This window comes from Eptesicus fuscus, chromosome 15 (assembly GCF_027574615.1).
Source record: "Eptesicus fuscus isolate TK198812 chromosome 15, DD_ASM_mEF_20220401, whole genome shotgun sequence".
NCBI lineage: Eukaryota > Metazoa > Chordata > Mammalia > Chiroptera > Vespertilionidae > Eptesicus > Eptesicus fuscus.
This window is the reverse complement of record NC_072487.1, coordinates 36,177,478-36,195,539: the sequence shown is the minus strand read 5'-3', so window position 1 is coordinate 36,195,539 and position 18,062 is coordinate 36,177,478. Positions and strand designations below refer to the sequence as shown.

Genomic DNA, 18,062 nt, shown 5'->3' with positions numbered 1-18,062 from the left:
ATAAGTGAATGATCTTAAAGGACAAGTATGAAATTACTAAAGAGCAAGTGGCAGCAGGCATTCTCAGGATAGGTGATTACACAAGTAAAAGGCAAGGAAGCCTCAAAGACCCACTTATTTATGTAACAAGATCTAACATGTGAGGAGGAGAGGTAAGGATATAAAAGATCAGAGTGGCGAGAGCCAGATGGCAGAAGTTTCATGTGTAACGAGAAGGGCATCATGGAATACCTTCTGTGGCCCAAGCTTTGTTATAACCACTATCATATATGTTAATTAATCTAATCCTCACAATCTAAAAAAATATATATTATCTCCTTTTCTAGATGTGGCTCAGAGATATTAAGAAACTTGTTAAGATTACAGAAATAGGTCAGCAGGTTTCTAAGAAAACAGGTCTAGCTTACTCTTTCCATTAAATCTCTAACTTCAGTGTGCACAAAAAATACCTGGGATGGTAAAGACTATTAAAACAGTAATGATATACCAACCATATGCCAGACCTATTTAAATTCTCTGGCGCTGAGGCCTGGACATCTGTGTATTAACAAGGTCCTCGGGTAATTTTTAAACCCACAAATATGATAGCAAATAAACTAAACCAAGACAAAATGTTATAAAAAATAAAGGGATATATACCAGACTAAACTTAAAACACAAGCAGGCATTTATACTAATCACTCAGTACTATAGTTTCCTTGAATAAATTCCTCAGTCCCTACACCCTGAGAAAAAGAAAAAATAGAAGTTATAAAGTTTCCCAATCATCCCTGCTCTGCTCTCTAGGGACAATCACACTCAGGCAAACGTAAAACAAGGGACAGCTAAATAGAAACTAAACACTCCTAAAGTCTTCTATTCCTGCTTCCTAATCCTCTGGACCTTGCTAAATGAAATGTTAGAACACTATGGGAAAGAAATCCTTGAGTTGAACACTCGGGGCTCTGTGCTTAGGGGACAAAAATCTCATTCAAAAATTTCCTTCTCTTTGGTGGCATATGTCTAATAAAATCTTTACCAGAGAAGATGTTCTTTTTATAGGTACACATAAATAAATAAGTAAACAAACAAACAAGCAAGCAAATAAATAAATAATCTGAGATAGCCTGGCCAGCATGGCTCAGTGGTTGAGCTTTGGCCTATGAACTAGGAGGTTACAGTTCAATTCCCAGTCAGGGCACATGCCTGGGTTGCAGACTTGATCCCTAGTGTGGGGCATGCAGGAGGCAGCCGATCAATGATTCTCTCTCATCATTGATGTTTCTCTCTCTCTCCCTTTCCCTCCCTCTCTGAAATCAACAAAAATATATTTTTTTTAAAAATCAGAGAGAGAAACATTAATAAGCTGCCTCCTGCATAAACCCCGATAGGGGATTGAACCTGCAACCTGGGAATGTGCCCTGACCAGGAATCAAAACCTCAACCGTTTGGTATATGACAGTGGTAGGCAAACTCATTAGTCAACAGAGCCAAATATCAACAGTACAACGATTGAAATTTCTTTTGAGAGCCAAATTTTTTAAACTTAAACCTCTTCTAACGCCGCTTCTTCAAAATAGACTCGCCCAGGCCGTGGTATTTTGTGGAAGAGCCACACTCAGGGGGCCTAAGAGCAGCATGTGGCTCGCGAGCTGCAGTTTGCGACCACGGGTATATGAGACAATGCTTCAACCAACTGAACCACACCAGCCATGGCTATACATACATTTTTGTGACATACCTCTTCATATAACATCTGTCCCCCACCCCCACAATTGTCGAGATTTGTTTTGGGGGGAGGGTAAGGGGTGAAAAGAAAGGGAGTATAGAATTATGTAAGATAATGTTGTACAGTTAGGCTAGTAAAAAGAGCTATATATACATTTCTACTTTAAGAGTCTAGCCCTTAACATTAGTAGACAATAGAAATGTTTCATCTATGTAAGACATAAGGGGGAAAAAGAAAAAGTTCACAAAATACCTCCCACCAACATCTCAGAAAAGATTAGTTTGTAGGATATATGCTGAGAGGAAATTAGTATTATCTTTTCTCTGAAATTCTTTTTGAGAAAGTTCAACTGGCATGAGAGGTGTACAGAAATAACTTAATCAAGGAAAAAGTTCTCTAAGAGGGCCCTCTAGTGGAAGAAATCAGAATTGGTCACATAATTTCTTATTAAATAGCAGGTACACGTGAAATTATTTAACACAGTAATTCTAACAACTTATTAAAATAAGAGTCAAACAGAATGAAAACTTTTTTCCATATGAAAGGAACCAAACTAAGTTCTAGGTAGCATGAACTCTGAACTTTTACTAAAACACTAGCTGTAAATTAAAACATTTCTTCTTCCATTTTTCTTTAATACAAGCACAAAATTTCATTCCAATTTAAATGGTCTAAAATTCAAATGATACCCATACATATAAGATAGAATACATATTATAATAAAGTAATGGCAATAATACTATTTATTTGTTAAATAATCGTCCTCCCCCCAAATGTATCTCATTTTAAAAATGTCTCGTCTGAAATTTTTTTTTGGAGGGTGGGAGAGTGCTAAACAGGTAGGCAGAGGAGAGAACATTATATAAAAGCACAGGATTTAGTATTAGGATTAACAAACTAATTTCTAATTCTTTAACTTATATTGATCCTGATGTGAATAGATAATTTAAAGGAAACATTGGTGTACACTAAGCACCTTAATATGTATTATTAAATATCACAATATCCCTGCAAGTCAGGTATTTCTCATAATACTTATGGCTGAAGATTACAGGCTTGGAGTCATTAGGAAATCTGCCCATGGTAAAAAACCAAGTTCTAGGTATATCCATCCATCTGTCCATCTCTGTATCTGGATTCACAAGCAGTCACCTTACTAATTTGTTCTGAAAATATTCCAGAAGGTAGTGACATAATTGCCAGACAGAGGTTCACAACCATTTGCCTTTCTCTGGGGAGGTTTTGTAGGTCTGTAATCCTGTTTCCCTATTTGCTTTTTACAATTTGGGAAAGTATTAAACTTGAGGGTGGTGGTTAGCTATCCCCAAGTTCCATCAAGGATGATAACCCCTTCTGAAATTTTGTGTCAATCTTCTTTTGTGAACTTGTTTCCAGAATCAGAGTAAATAAAGGACAAAAACAGAAGTAGTAATAATGGTTCCTTAGTGCAATCTGCCAGGTATTGAGAGGAACAAGAAGGAAAATAAATGATTTCTCCTTGTTTCAAATAATGTAGGAGAGTAAGAAGAAGGGTGAGAATATGTATAGGTAAATGACAGCAAACATGAGAAAAAAAAAAAAAAACAAGTAAGAGAGAAGAAAAAAAAAAAAAAAAACAAGTAGGAGAGAAAGAGAACTACCATACACCTACTCTAGTATGTATTCTTTCACTATCATTCCTGGCTATTTAAACTGTGGTTAGTCAGCAACAAATCTGTCAAGTGCACACTGTATAAAAATAGAGGAACCTTACAACAGGGTTGGCAAAACAGTTATAAATAGCATTAAATGATTTTCAGATCAACACATGAAAAAGGGAAGCAGAATGGTGCAAAATATTGCTGAGAAAAGTCAGGGATCGTACCAAGTAAGACTGGTATTATTACACCTAAGTGGGTATTATTTCTAGGTAACAAAATCTAGAGGGACAAGCAGCTAATCAGAGGTTTGTTCTCTGGACAGTATAATGTGGCCATTTTGTAAAAAATTAGTGACTCAAAGATTAAAAACAAAACCTTCTCCCAAGAAACTTTCCTATTCTCTAGAGTAGTCAGCTCTATTGGAAATATAAATATTTCTGCTACTACTAATAAAATGGATAAGAGAATACTCCATTATTCTGCATCTAATCTTAATATATCTATGTGAACAATGGCTATTGGAAAAATATTTCTCACTATGCCAAGAGGGGGTTAAGTTTCGGAGAATGCTTACTATAAAGCCATCATGATTTCATGATACTTCTGTAAACATAATACAAACCCAAAACTTTAAGTTCTTAATTAAAATTTTATTCAAAAACAAAACTCTGGGCACCAGGATCAAATATTGTCTTGTGAGATTTGACTTAAAGCTCAATATAGTATCTGCACAATGGTTCAATTTCTTCATGAAATCTCTTTATACTGAACAACCAGGTTCATAGGCTCAAGGAATAAAGCATGGGCTCTACAAATATTTACCAACAGAATGCACAACGGGCAGATGACTTCCTCCACACTCTCACGAAACGAACACTGATGAGGCCCTCCTTTGGTAGCTAGTTTCATATCCAGCCGACCCTCTCCCTATCCCCTTCCAGTTTGGGTATTATAGCTTTGTTTTCTTTTATTTGCTATATCCCTTCTATATAAGTATTCAGAATGACTACTTCTATGGCCCCTGCTTTTTATGGCGAGGAGGAGAGAGGGAAGGAACTTTTCATCTTCCAAGTATCTGGCTTTGCTCATCAAACCTGACCTTCAGCTCCTTTTGGCTAGGTGTGTTTCTATTTGCCTATGCTTATTTGCTAGCAAAATTGTTTTTCCTCCAGTTTCTTCTAGTCATAAGCTTTTTCAGGAGACTTTGAAGAAGCTGGCTTCAGAATAATGAAGCTCCTATTCTACTTTCATTTACTCTTTCCATTCATCTGTACAGTCCTGTTTTTATTTCCAAAAATCTGTCCTCTAGTGACTCTTTCCACAAAAGATACTACTAAAGTTTACTTTTACACAACAGGTATGTTTGTGAAAAGCTAAGTGTAAAGCGAATCACATACTGCACGAAAGGAGCAGAATCTGAGAAAGTAGAATTGATGGGGAAGGATACAAGGGAACTTTGAGTACATGAAAAGTTTTAAAAATCTGCAACAAATATGGCAAAGTATAACATCTGTTTAACAGGTATAGTGGACACTTGTATGTTATGTTACTCTTCCTATTCTTACTAGTATATGTTACTCTTCCTATTCTTACTAGTATATATAATTAAAATTTCATACTTAGAGTTATAAATGAAGCGATAAAAATCATCATGTAAGTTTTTCTTAAATTTTGAAGCGTAATTGATGAATAAACTGTCCATTTTTAAAGTGTACAATCGCTGAGTTTTGACAAATATATACAACATCAGTGAAGCAATCACCGCCAAGATAATGAATGTATCTTCTATCACCTGCAGCAGTTCTGTACCCCTCTGTAATCCATCCCACTGTACCCTCCACAGGCAATCATGGATTTGTCAATAGGCATTCCGCAGTTCATAGAATTTCATGTAAATGGATCATCTAGTTTTTTAGTCTGGCTTTGCTGCACATCCTCCCCAGCACTTTGGTAATCTCAGTCTTAAAATTTTAGTCACTTTAGAGCAGTGGTCGCCAACCAGTGGTCCATGAGGTCCGAAAGGTTGGCGACTGCTGCTTTAGAGGGTCTGTGGTGTTAGCTCATTATTATTGCTTTAACCCACACTTCCCACTGACTAATAAGATTGAGAATCTTTTCACGTGCTTATTGGCTATCTGTATACTTTCTTTAGTGAAGAGCATGCTTAAAACTTTTGCCCATATTTTGGATTGGGTTTTGTCTTCTTTGTATTGATAAATGTAAGAGGTTTAGTGTTGTTGTTTTTGTTAATCATCACCTGAGGATATTTTTTTCTGGTGATTTTTAGAATGGGAGGAAAGGGAAGAGAGAGAGAAAAAAACACTGATCAATGGGGGGAAATAGGGAACATATGTAATACTTTCAAACAACGACTGAAAAGGCGGGGGAGACTTAAAAAAATAAAAGAAAAACATCAATGTGAGAGAGAAACATCAACTAGTTGCCTCCTGCACACATCCAACCTGCAACCTAGGTATTTGCCCTTGACCAGGCTGACACTCTAACCCAGGCGTCCTCAAACTACGGCCCGCGGGCCACATGTGGGTGTTTTTGACGTTTTGTTTTTTTACTTCAAATTAAGATATGTGCAGTGTGCACAGGAATCTGTTCATAGTTTTTTTTTTTTTAAACTATAGTCCGGCCCTCCAACGGTCTGAGGGACAGTGAACTGGCCCCCTGTTTAAAAAGTTTGAGGACCACCCTGCTCTAACCACTGAACACCACCAGCCAGGGCAGAATTCTTTTTATAGTATTCATCAGGGGTTAGCAAACTTTTTCTATACAGAGCCAGTAAGGAAATATTTTAGGTTTTGAGGTCCACGTACAGTCTGTCACACATTCTTCTGTTTTAACCCTTTAAAAATGTCAAAACTATTCTTAGCTTGCAGGAAACTTTAAACAGATCTTAGTTTAGATTTAGCCCACAGTAGTAGCTCCTCATCTAGATACAAGTCCTTTGTCAGGTGTATGTTTTGCAAATATATTCTCCCAATTAGTAGCCTGCCTTTTCTTAACAGCATTTATTAAAGTTTTAAATTTTGATAAAGTACAACCTCTGATTCCTTTTGTGTCCTATTTTGCCAAATCTAAGGTCATTATAAGATTTTCTCTTATGTTTTTTCAAGAAGTTTTATAGGTTTAGTTTTTACATTTAAGTCTATGCCCATTTGTGTGGTATGAGGTAAGGGTTGTGGTTCATTTTTGTAGATGACTATTCCATTGTTCCATTACTATCTATAAGATTAGTCTTTCTCCATTGAATTGTCTTGGTATCTTTGCAAAACAACAACTGATATGTGACTTTATCTCTGGATTATCTATTCTATTCCACTGACCCATGTCTATTCTTACAGCGATACAATAATGTATTCATTACTGTAGCTTTATAATACATCTTAAAATTAGGTGTTGTCATTCAAATGCTTTTTCAGTTTTTCTAAGTCCATTGTATTTAGAATGAGTTTGCAATTTTCTAAAAACCCTGCTGGGAATTTTAACCAATCTATAGATTTAGGGGAGAATCAACACTTGAACAAATCCCGAATGTCTGATCTATGAATACAATCAACTGCTCTATTAACTCCTATTTTAACTTCTGTCAGCAAAGTTTTATAGTGTTCAGTGTACAGGTCTTGTAAATATGTCCCTAAGTATTTCATATTTTTTATGTTGTTATATACAGTATTTTTTTAAATTACAATTTCCAATTATTCATTGCAAATATATGGAGCCACAACTGATTTTTATATATTGAACTTCAATTTTGCAACCTTGCTAAATTCACTGTACTTTCTGGAAACAGTTTTACAGCACCTGTTCTGAAATGGGGACAGTCTTCCTCCCCAGGGTACATCTGGCAATGTCCATAGACAATTTTTAATTGTCATAGCTGGGGTTTGAGGGAAAGAGTACTACTGGCACTTAGCAAGTAGAGACCAGGGATACTGCTAAACATCCTTCAATGCAAAAAGACCTCTCACAAAAAGAATTACCTAGTCCAAAATGTTTATCGTGCTGAGGTTGAGAAACCCTGTTTTAGAAGCTTAATCAAAATGACATATAATTTTTCACAATATTATTTCATAGGTGGTGTTGTGTCCTTCCATTAGGATCCACATACATATCTGGCTATTTCTTTTGTGATGTCAGCAGTGCAGTTGCAAAGTGACAATATTCTATACGCCAATTCCCTTTGTATTATTTGAATTACTTGTTTATACTAAATAACAGTTCACACAGGAAAGGAAGGATAAATGCTAAATTCTTTCTTTGCCATTTTTCAAAATGAGCTGGTTCCCTAATATCCTCTAAAGGTGACCAATGTTATTTTTTAAAAGTATCATTATGAATTCATAGATTAAGATATTTAATGTGTTTCAATCTATTACCACTTCATCTATGGCCGGAGGAGATTCTTCATGTTAGCTCTGAGTCAAGTCATCTTTTAATAACTTCTCTGCTTTCTGGTGTGACAATATAATTGAGGTTAATCTCAGACATTTCTTTCCCTGCTCAGGAAATCAGCCATTTCTCCAATGGCGGATTTTAGTTTCAAAAAGTATTTTGAGGCCAAAATCTGGGTCTTTTCAGTACACAGATCTGGGAATTTTTTTTTCTTTTGGAGAAAATAACACTGAGTTCATTAATTCAACGTAAATATTTCAAGGTTTTGAATACTCCTTTGCTTTATATCTGAATCTTTATTCTCTTATGCTGAAAATCCTAATGACATAACATAATCTCTTATTTGCTTTATCCTATAACATAATATTTTCAGAATAATATTGCAAACATTATATAACTGAAATAATACAAGTTCTTTTTGTTCTTAATACCAAATTTCTGTGTTTTAAAGTCAATTGAAATACCTTTTCTCTGTGAGGTTATTGGGAAGTCAAAACAAAGTTAGAGCCCTGACTGGGTGGCTTGGTTGGAGCGATATACAGTATACCCAAAATAGCAGGTTTGATTCCCAGGGCACCTACCTAGGTTGTGGGTTCAATCCCCAGATGGGGCAAGTATGAGAGGCAACTGATCAATGTTTCTCTAAAAAAATAAGTCAATAAACATATCCTTCGGTGAGAAAATAAAGTTAGATTCCTTAGTTTCATTTAACTTTTGCTAAGTTTGTTTCATCCCATGTCTCTCCATTTGACTAGTAGTGATTTGTATCCTTTATAATAAAACTACAATCATAAGTATGACAATTTCTTGAGTTCTGTGTGTCATTCTAGTAAACTACTGAACCTGATGAGATCATGGGAACCCTCAAATTTGTAGCCAGGTGGTCAAAACTTCAGGTGGCCCAAGGACTCCTGGAACTTGCAGCTGGTGTCTAAAGTAAGGGCAGTCTTGTTGGGGACTGTGCCCTAAACTTGTACAGTCTGATGCCAACTTGGGATGGTTAATGTGAGAATATATTGTAGTATACCAAATAGGATGGTTAATGTGAGAATATATTGTAGTATACCAAATAGGGATACCCTGAAATTTAGCTTTGTTGTATATGATGTCCATGGGTTTGTTATTATGTGGATTTGAGACTCAAAAACTATGCCAGGTCACTACCATTTTGTTACCAGCCTTTCTTTGTATTGTATGTTAACTTAGTATATCACATTTTCTCCCCTGCACACTATTTCAATTTTTATCATCATTTCACAGATAATTACAGAAGATTAAACTGCCACGACTATACAACATTACTCTTACTGTAATTAGAACTCATCTGCAGTGTACTCTGTGAAATGTGCAAATGTCAATTAAAGCTACTATAGTCATGACTATAATTTATGAGTTAATAAGAAAGCAGACTGGGGGCTTTAGTTTTCAAGGAACCAAATCCAATATTCTGATTTCTGTTATGAATATTACCACCATCAAATTAACAAATGCATAGTATAAAGTATTTCAAATATTGCTTCCATATCAGCAGAATGCATTAAATTTGTAAATTAAACAGAACACAAACTGCATACTGGATATATTGACATATATTGTTTTCAAACAGCTCTGAGGCTAGAACCCCAAAATAAAAAAAAAAATAGAAGCAAAAATTTTACCTCTTTGACACGTAGTTGTGATGATGCAGCCATATAATCTGATTCTAATTTGTTCTTCTCGGAGATCACTGTAGTATTTTGAAGAATTAAATCTACTTTTTGTATATGCAAAGAAGTGCAAATCTAAGAACAAAAACCCATAAAAGTTTAATTTGTTTTTTAATGTATTTTCTTAATTGTAACATTATAAAGCATAAAAATATTTTTCATCTGATGTGACTTTCTCACTTTTTAGAACTATTTCTTAAAAGAGAATTTTAAAAACTTTTCCTGTGTATTTATAATTTAGCCTAATGAGTGCTTTTAACCAATTTATTATCTTACTAGAGGCCCATTGCACAAAATTCATGCAAGAGTAGGCTTTCCTTCCCCCGGGACCCAGGCTTCCCTTGAAGTCCCGGCTTCATCTGGTCTAATTAGCATATTATGCTTATATTATTATAGACAATAAAAATGTCAAATAATAAAGTATAATAAAGTTAAAAATCTGTAAGATTTAACTAACTTGTCTTATCTACCTAATATAAAGAAAATGCCTTACCTTTATTAGGTTTGTTAATTCGGTAACAAGTTTTGCTTTTTGAACATTTATTTCTTTGATTTTGGTATTTGCTTTTCGCTCTTCCTCTTCAAGATTGCAAGTATCCTGCTCCATCAGCTTTAAACTGTAATGATGAAACATATAATGATGTAGAAATCAGTTCTACACAAGGATGGAGCCCAAATCCTTGGTTCCCTGCTGTTTTATGAGCTATTTAGCAATGTTACCCAGATGTCTAAACTAGCTTCTAGATTAAACAATCATTTTATGCAACTATGCAGGATCAAAAAGTATTTGTTGAGATATGTATAGGGTGAGGCAAAAGCAGGTTTACAGTTGTTTGTATGGAAAATAATGCAATAATAAATAATATTTCAGTAATAAACATTGTTTTGTGTACTCACAACTATAAACTTACTTTTACCACACCCCGTATTATGCGCCCAGTGTAATCTATCTAGGCAATTAATGCTACTGCTAACACGGTATAGGGTCTGGAGTTACAAATATGGATCTGAATTTGCTCCTTGCTGCATAACTGGACAGGTTACTCTTCTGGACTTCAGTTTCTTCACCTAAAACTTAAAAATCATAAGAGTACCCCTCCTACAGGACTGTGGTGAAGATGTAAACTATGTAACACACTTAGTATAGTGCCAGGCTCATAACCAATTGATACATATTAGTTGTTACTCTTGTTTTTAATATTGTTTATAAACACAGTCCCCTCCCTCCCCTTAAGGAGCTTAACTGGGGGGGAGGGGTGGTGGTGATGATGGGGGACTTGCTTAATAGGTTAAAAACAAACAAACAACACACCCCATGGCTCAGTGGTTGTGCGTTGACCTATGAACCAGGAGGTCACAGTTCAATTCCAAGTCAGGGCACAAGCCTGGGTTGTGGGCTCAATCCCTGTAGGGGAAATGCAGAGGCAGCCAATCAATGATTCTCTCTTTCCCTTCCTCTCTGAAATTAAAAAATATATATATTTTTAAAAGCCCCATAATGAAAATATAATACAACAATATTGAAAGTTAATACTTTGCTCTTTAAGATGAAGAAAGTAAGGCTCAGAAGTTAATTAAGTTACCTAAGATCACAGACATGAAGTGGTACGATATGCACCCAAGTCTAAATTCTTTCCACTACACTATGTTGCCGTTAGGAAATAAAGCAAGAACAAAAGATAGGAGCAATAATAAACAAGAATAAACTAGTTCAGTGGAGTTATAAAGTGTCCTGAATGGTACAAGGGGGAGGGTGATGAGTTGGAATGGGTAGAGTGAAACAAGATTTTGAAAAACTTGAAAGCCAGTCTAAGGGAAAGTAGTATTTAAGTAAATTTCATGCAATGGCAGAAAATTACAACAGATACTCTTACATGGGGGTAAGGACATAAAAAGAGAAATTTAACTACAGTATTCTGGAGGCACTGAAGCGAGTGGGGACTAGTCAGGCCACCACTATAGTATTCCAAAGTGCATAACTGTACATATGAAAGGTCATTTCACTATGAAAATCAACATTATGAGGAGAAACTTTATGAGAAGTTTTAGACAACACAGCAGTCCAATATAGCAGCTGCAGAGTAAAGGTTAAGTGTTTGCAGGTGGCTTGAATGAAGCGAAGGGTTAAAGTTGAAAAAAGGCTTAAAGTAAAAAAAATAAAAAATTCTAAGCAGTTAGACTAAAAAGATCTTATCTTAAGCAACCAAGGTACATTATTAACTTTTAAAATAAAAGTTAGTAACATTTGTTTGCTTAAAAAACCAAAAATTTTTCTTAATGCATCTCAAATATGATTCAATTTCTGAATGTGTTTAGAAACACATACTATATTATATTAGGTCAAGTTAAACTTACATCTTACTCAAGCCAATGAGCCATCATTTATTATTAAAGGCTGATTATGTCATTAATAGCTATATCTTTATTCTATAGGCAAGAAGCATAAAAGAACAACAAAAAGATCTGAGCTACGATGTAGTAAGATATGGGAAAAACCTTGAAACTAAAAGCCAATATTCATTTCCCCTGGTAGTAGGATTAAAGTTTGAGAAAGAAATTACTACAAAATGTGCTTAAGGAAATTATGGTGTCATTCCAGGGTAAACTAATAATATCCCATACTGCTTTGGGCCCCCGACCACACCCCAGGAAACTGGATACAAAATACCTTCCTAGTTTGGAACTAATTTTTTGTTCCAGTTGTCTTTTCTTGTTTTTTCTTTCAAGAAGCTCCTTCTTTCGTTGTCTGAGTTCATTATCTTTGTGTTCTAGATGTTTGTTCTTCTCACGCAAAGCAATCAACCCTGATTCCACTGCTTGCAATTTTCTATTAATTTCCTATGGGATATTCAAAATTGTTAATATATTTTAAAGAGCCCTAGTTAAAGTATTATAAATCCAGTTAATATTTTTTTCTAATAAATTTTAAAAAACCAACCTTTAGATGTTCTTCTAGGTGTCTTCTTTGCTCTAGATCCACAGTGACTGTGAGAAACTGGGCTACTTTTAGGGATGTGTTACTAGAAATAACTTTATTTGAATAAAAAGAAGTTTTCACCACATACTTTTCTTCTGCTGTATACATTTGTTTTAATCGGGTTTCTTGTATTACCTACAATGTAAAATAAGTATCAGTGCACATCTAATAATTGATATATTTAAAAAGACCAAAGTATTGAAAATACAGATCAAATGAATTTTAGGAGATCAAAATATAGTAGGTATAGTTGTTTTTTAAAAATTTACCCAACAATATCTCTAAAAAGGTAGCTGATACATTTTATGTTATTTTAGATAACATTAAAAAAAATTAGGAGAAAACGAAACAACTAGCAAAGCTAGCTATATTCTACTTCGCTATACAATCTCTCCCAACTAAGTGTACTTTTGAAGCTTTATTGTATCTACCGAAAAGATACCAGGACCCAGGTGTCCATACATTGAACTGTTATTTCAGGTAAGTCACTTACTCTTCCTTCCCTTCAGTTATACGGTTCAAAGATATATAATCTTATATTCAATTCCTGTATATTTGAGAGAATACTTAATGGAAACACTTTTTAAGGATTTCACATTGAGACTTTATTTTTGCATTTTGGGAGGATCTTTTTTCTCAAGAACTTATACAAGGAGTAGAATAAAGAATTAACTGCTGTAATATAGTTTCTTTCTAATCTCTAAAGGTTTATTACCAATACTATTACGGCTTCTCTACAGAAGTTTATTGTCTAAGTGGAGAGAGAAGACATATTTAAGCACCCTAAATTTTATAAACTGGCATCCCTAAATGCTGAATAATTTGGAATGAAGGGAAAGCCTAGAACAGGTAGTTTCAGGAAATAAATTTTAAATGGGATTGAACTGAGAGATGGTGAGGGAAAGGCATTCCCACCAAAAAGGACATCAAGAGCATCAGCAGAAAATTTAACCAAAGGGGAAAGTCTTAGAAATTGAGAACAATTCCATAAATAGGTTATAATCATTGTTAGAAAACCTAAAATGTTAGAATTCAATAATAAAGCAAAACTTACAATAAAAAATGTATTGTTAGTCTAAGGAAGAAATATAGCTGATATTGTCATTATCTAGATATGATTGCAGATATAAAGATAAGAAGTTTCCTCAACAAAAGTTTATATCTTCTGAAAGATAGCCAAAAAAATGTCAGGGACTTTACAGTATATGCACATGTCTGAGAAGCATTTCATCATAATTTATAGGTATTTATCTACAATATAGCACCAACTTGGACACTAAAACAATACAGTGTAAGAAACATTCATTGTGTTTTAAAAATACCATCACCTATATAAAAATAGAGGTTAAGAAAAATATTTGAAAAGAGATGAAGGGAAATATGACTTACTATGAATTTTACTTTTAATGTAAATTATGTAAATTCCAATGCTGTTTCTCTAATAAAACAGCTCTCTGGGTGGCTTAAAGTACATGAAAATAATTCAACATGAAGCACTGTTCAAAAAGTAAAAGGATTTCCGAAGTAAAACTGAAAGCCCTTACCGAATTTTCTATAGTCTTTTTGCAATAGTAAAGCTACCCTCACCTTCAGACAGCCCTACCTATACCTAAAGTTATGACAGAAATTGGTTTGATCTATGAACATGGTCTTGTCCTTTTTTCTACATACCATAGAATTAAGACCAGAGAGCTACACTGGAATAACTGTAAACCAGTTGTTAAAAAACTTTAAACACACTTTCTAATAAAGTCAATATTATAAGTAACAGTAGGTCTGTAATTGGGTCCTAGATGCTTACAAGTGGTATTAATAGAGCAACTTGGTGTTATGGAAAAACCTGTTTTAGAAGAGATTTCTTCCCTGTTTCTGCCTGTGATACAAACAACACATGTAGTTTGGATTTTTGGAGTTAACTTGTAAGAAGACAATTCTAAGCCGTGTTAGCAGAATATAGGAGCTAAGAGTTCCTTGAGAAACCTGTATGATCTTATCAACCAATGTCACCCAAATAAAATTGCAATTAGTATATTAAAAAAAAAAGCCTGGAAGGTGGGGGAGGGTGGGAGATAATCAACCAAAAACCTTGTATCATATTTGCATAACCCATAGCCTCAGACAATAGGGTGTTGAAGGCTTGGGGTGGTCAATTGGGTAAAAGGGGGATATATGTAATACTTTCAACAATAAAGAATTATAGAAAAAAAAGAATTATAGAAAAAAAAATGGCTTATCAGGGGGATCACTTTGTTGTAAGTTATATAAAAATCCAACCACTATGTTGTACACAGTAACTAATATAATACTGAATGTCAACTGTAATTAAAAAAATAAAAAAATTTTTTTTAAAGAATCCAATGGATTAAAAAAAAAAAGCCTAAGTACTACAATAAGCCAGGAAAATGAGACACTAGTAAGTAAGGATGGTCACTGATATATGAGGTAATCTTTAGTGGAAGCTTTAAGACAGGGAGGTTTTACTATATCGAAGCCTACCATCCTGAAGTATAATTTGTCTGAAAGATAATCCAGAATACAAGAATCTAAATGATTAAATCATTAATGTAATGTTTAAACATAGGTACATCAAACAAGGCAGAATAGAATCAGGTAAGAATGCCAGGTATTTTTTTTCAAGCTTTAACTTAATGACCCTATAGGTATTATTTATTTACTCTAGGTAGCTCCACATAACTCCTGTCATAAAGTATTAGTCAATACGCACTGTTTTATGTTATGTTAAAAATACAAAATACAAAGATAATTTATGTGTGGTTGAAAACAACAGAAGATAAAGTTTCTTTAAATTTCTTACATTTTTTTTCCTTGAGTGTAAGCTAAGAAAATTTAATGAAACTACTGATTTAGTACTTTCTCACCCGTTCAATTCTTTCTCTGGTCCTTTCAGTCCCTACAGGAACTTCATGAATATGATACTGGCTGCAAAGGTAACTCATGACAGGCGCAGGTGCATCAAACAACTCTCGTAAGTAAGAGAAAAACCCATATTGTCTGAAAGAAAAAACACCTATTAGATTTTTCTTCTTAAAATGCCATTTAAAAAAATCTGATGGTTGACAAGTAGCCAATAAATAAGTGTCTTTTCTTTGTATATTTGAAAATCACTTAAGTGGTTAATATTGAGATTTATTTCCTTGTCAAGCTTTAATTTTTGTATATTTATGATTACAAACTATTAATGTGTTTTTTTGACATTTCTTCCACTGATTTTATATTTAGAATGTCTACTTACATCATTCAGAGCTAGGATATTTACTTATTGCTGTTTTATAATTGCAATTTTTCCATTTAGTCCTCTGGAAATTATTTTTGATTAAGTGATGTTTTATCACTTTATTTTCCCATTAATTAACCAAGCATTTTGGTATTTTTAATTAAATAGTCCAATATTATTCCAATGATTTAAAACATCATCATCATATATTAACTTAGGATTTTTCCTTATTTTAGACGTAAGTAGAGATCCTAAAGTGAAATAATACAGCCTATAACAAACATGTGACAAAAAGATAATTAAAATATTTTAAAAAGATAAATGGCTACTCAATATTTAAAAGGTACAGGTTAGTTCTATTAATATTTTCAAGACTTACTTTAGTTCATTTAGAGATCTTGAAGGTGCTCTGTCTGCATATGAACTCCTGGGAGCAATAACAGCATTCACTCTTAATTTCTTATTGTCACGAACCTGAATATAAAAAAGGAAAATATTATTTTAATAATCATCTATGCTCAATCAAAATGATTTTTAAAGTTAACGTATTCCTACTGGCATTCATGGGGTGATCAGAAATTTGAACACTGAGAGGGTATTTAATGGTACAAGAAAAATTTTTAGTGATATTGATATTGTAGTTGTGTTTTTACAAAGAGTCCATTCCTTTTATAATTTTTACTGATAAATTCTATGAAACAGTTAAAAAAGCAGTAATACCAGAACTCTTTTTCAGAAAATAGGAGGGAAATTTCCCAAGTCATTTTATGATACCAGCATAATCTTATTTTTTAATTAAATATTTTTTAATTGATTTCAAAGAGGAGAGAGGTAGAAACATCAATGAGGAGAGAGAATTATTGAATGGCTGCCTCCTGCATGCCCCCTACTGGGGATCGAGCCCGCAACCAGGGCATGTGCTCTTGATCGGAATCAGACCCTTCATTCCTCAGGCTGACACTCTATCCACTGAGCTAAACCAGCTAGGGCAGAATCATTGATTCTTAAACCTAGTTTCATGAAGAATAGGATACAACATAGTCTCAAAGTATCTTCACATACATAATTACAAGGAGAAAAATAGTTTTGTATAATACTTGTTTTGAAGACATATTTGTCCCGAGCAACTGATATATTAGGAGACAATTTAAGAAATACATGGATTTCACATTTGCTTACATGCAATTCCATCTATAAAAAATGAGGTTTTTATCTAGGTGAATGCAGAAAACTGCACCCAACTCAACCTAGCTGCTGAGAAATACATGTAATTTGTGCACAAATACAGAAACACATATACTCCTCTCAAACATCTACCAGCTACCTCCGGTCACCACATGTATTATGAGCCCTATCCAACCACATCTGGTGTTGCAGCTTTCTATCCAATTTTAGATAAGCACTTTCAATTGTTTGACCCACTACACAATTCACAAACTGAACCCTTCCAATGCCTCCTTCCACAAGCTAACTTCAGGTCTTTCTAAAAACAAAGTACCATATTTATTCTATTTGTATATTTCTTGACAATCTTAAATGTGTAACTATGCTGTCATTTTTCTCCCCATAGGCCTGATGGGTTTCTATTGTATAATTTTGGATAGCATAATGATTTTTAGGAACGTATGTATTGGGTAATAGCAAAACTGACTACTTTGCAATGGAGAAATAAAGCAAATAGGGAAAATGCAAATAATTAGTGAATCTGGGTAAAAGGTATACAGAATTTATTTCCATGTATACTCTTGCGTATTTTCTGTAAGTTTAAAGTTATATCAAAATGAAAATTTATTAAAAAGAAACAGGAGGTATAGATTAAACAATATTGATTCTCATTTATGTTTGTAAAATATATTACTTTAGTGGTTACTCTAAATAAAAGAATTCTACAATGAGAAAATAATTTCCTTTTCAATTCTCTTTCAATATTTCTAATCACAGGGAGAAAACTGCTGTATAATTCCTTATTATCTCCCCCTCCCTTTTTAAAAATAATCATGTTCTCTGCTTTCAATAAGGAACAGTACAGATCTAGCACTAACATTGTTTTTATCTTTATTGTTGTGCAAACTGTTTTCTAATTTTGCAGTAATATTAAACTCCCTTTCAGAATATTTTGTTTGAGTAATAAAAAGTGAAGTGATTTAGCCCTGGCCAGTGTGAGTTAGTTGGTTGGATGTTGTCGCAAGCACTGAAAAGGTTGTCGGTTTGATTCCGTCAAAGCACATGTCCCGGTTGCAGGTTCAATCCCAGTAGAGGGCATGAAGGAGGCAGCTGATCAATGTCTTGTTCTCACATCAATGTTTATCTCTCTAAAAATCAATAAGATATATATTTTTTAAAAAGTGATTTAAATAAAAAAATTTTAAAAAGTGATTTAAATAAAAAAAAT

The 18,062-nt window shown here is 33.9% G+C and overlaps 1 protein-coding gene across 1 annotated transcript in view; it reads right to left on the bottom strand.

Moving 5' to 3' along the window:
• The window catches only part of SMC5 (structural maintenance of chromosomes 5), an 81,457-nt gene that overhangs the window by 12,859 nt on the left and 50,536 nt on the right, over positions 1-18,062 (bottom strand). Inside the window, exons 12-17 of the mRNA XM_008142107.3 lie at positions 16,050-16,144; positions 15,315-15,447; positions 12,397-12,570; positions 12,127-12,296; positions 9,952-10,075; positions 9,411-9,533 (exon numbers count right to left, since the gene is read on the bottom strand). Of these exons, the coding sequence (XP_008140329.1) occupies positions 9,411-9,533; positions 9,952-10,075; positions 12,127-12,296; positions 12,397-12,570; positions 15,315-15,447; positions 16,050-16,144 (819 nt within the window). The remainder of the gene's footprint in view (positions 1-9,410; positions 9,534-9,951; positions 10,076-12,126; positions 12,297-12,396; positions 12,571-15,314; positions 15,448-16,049; positions 16,145-18,062) is intronic.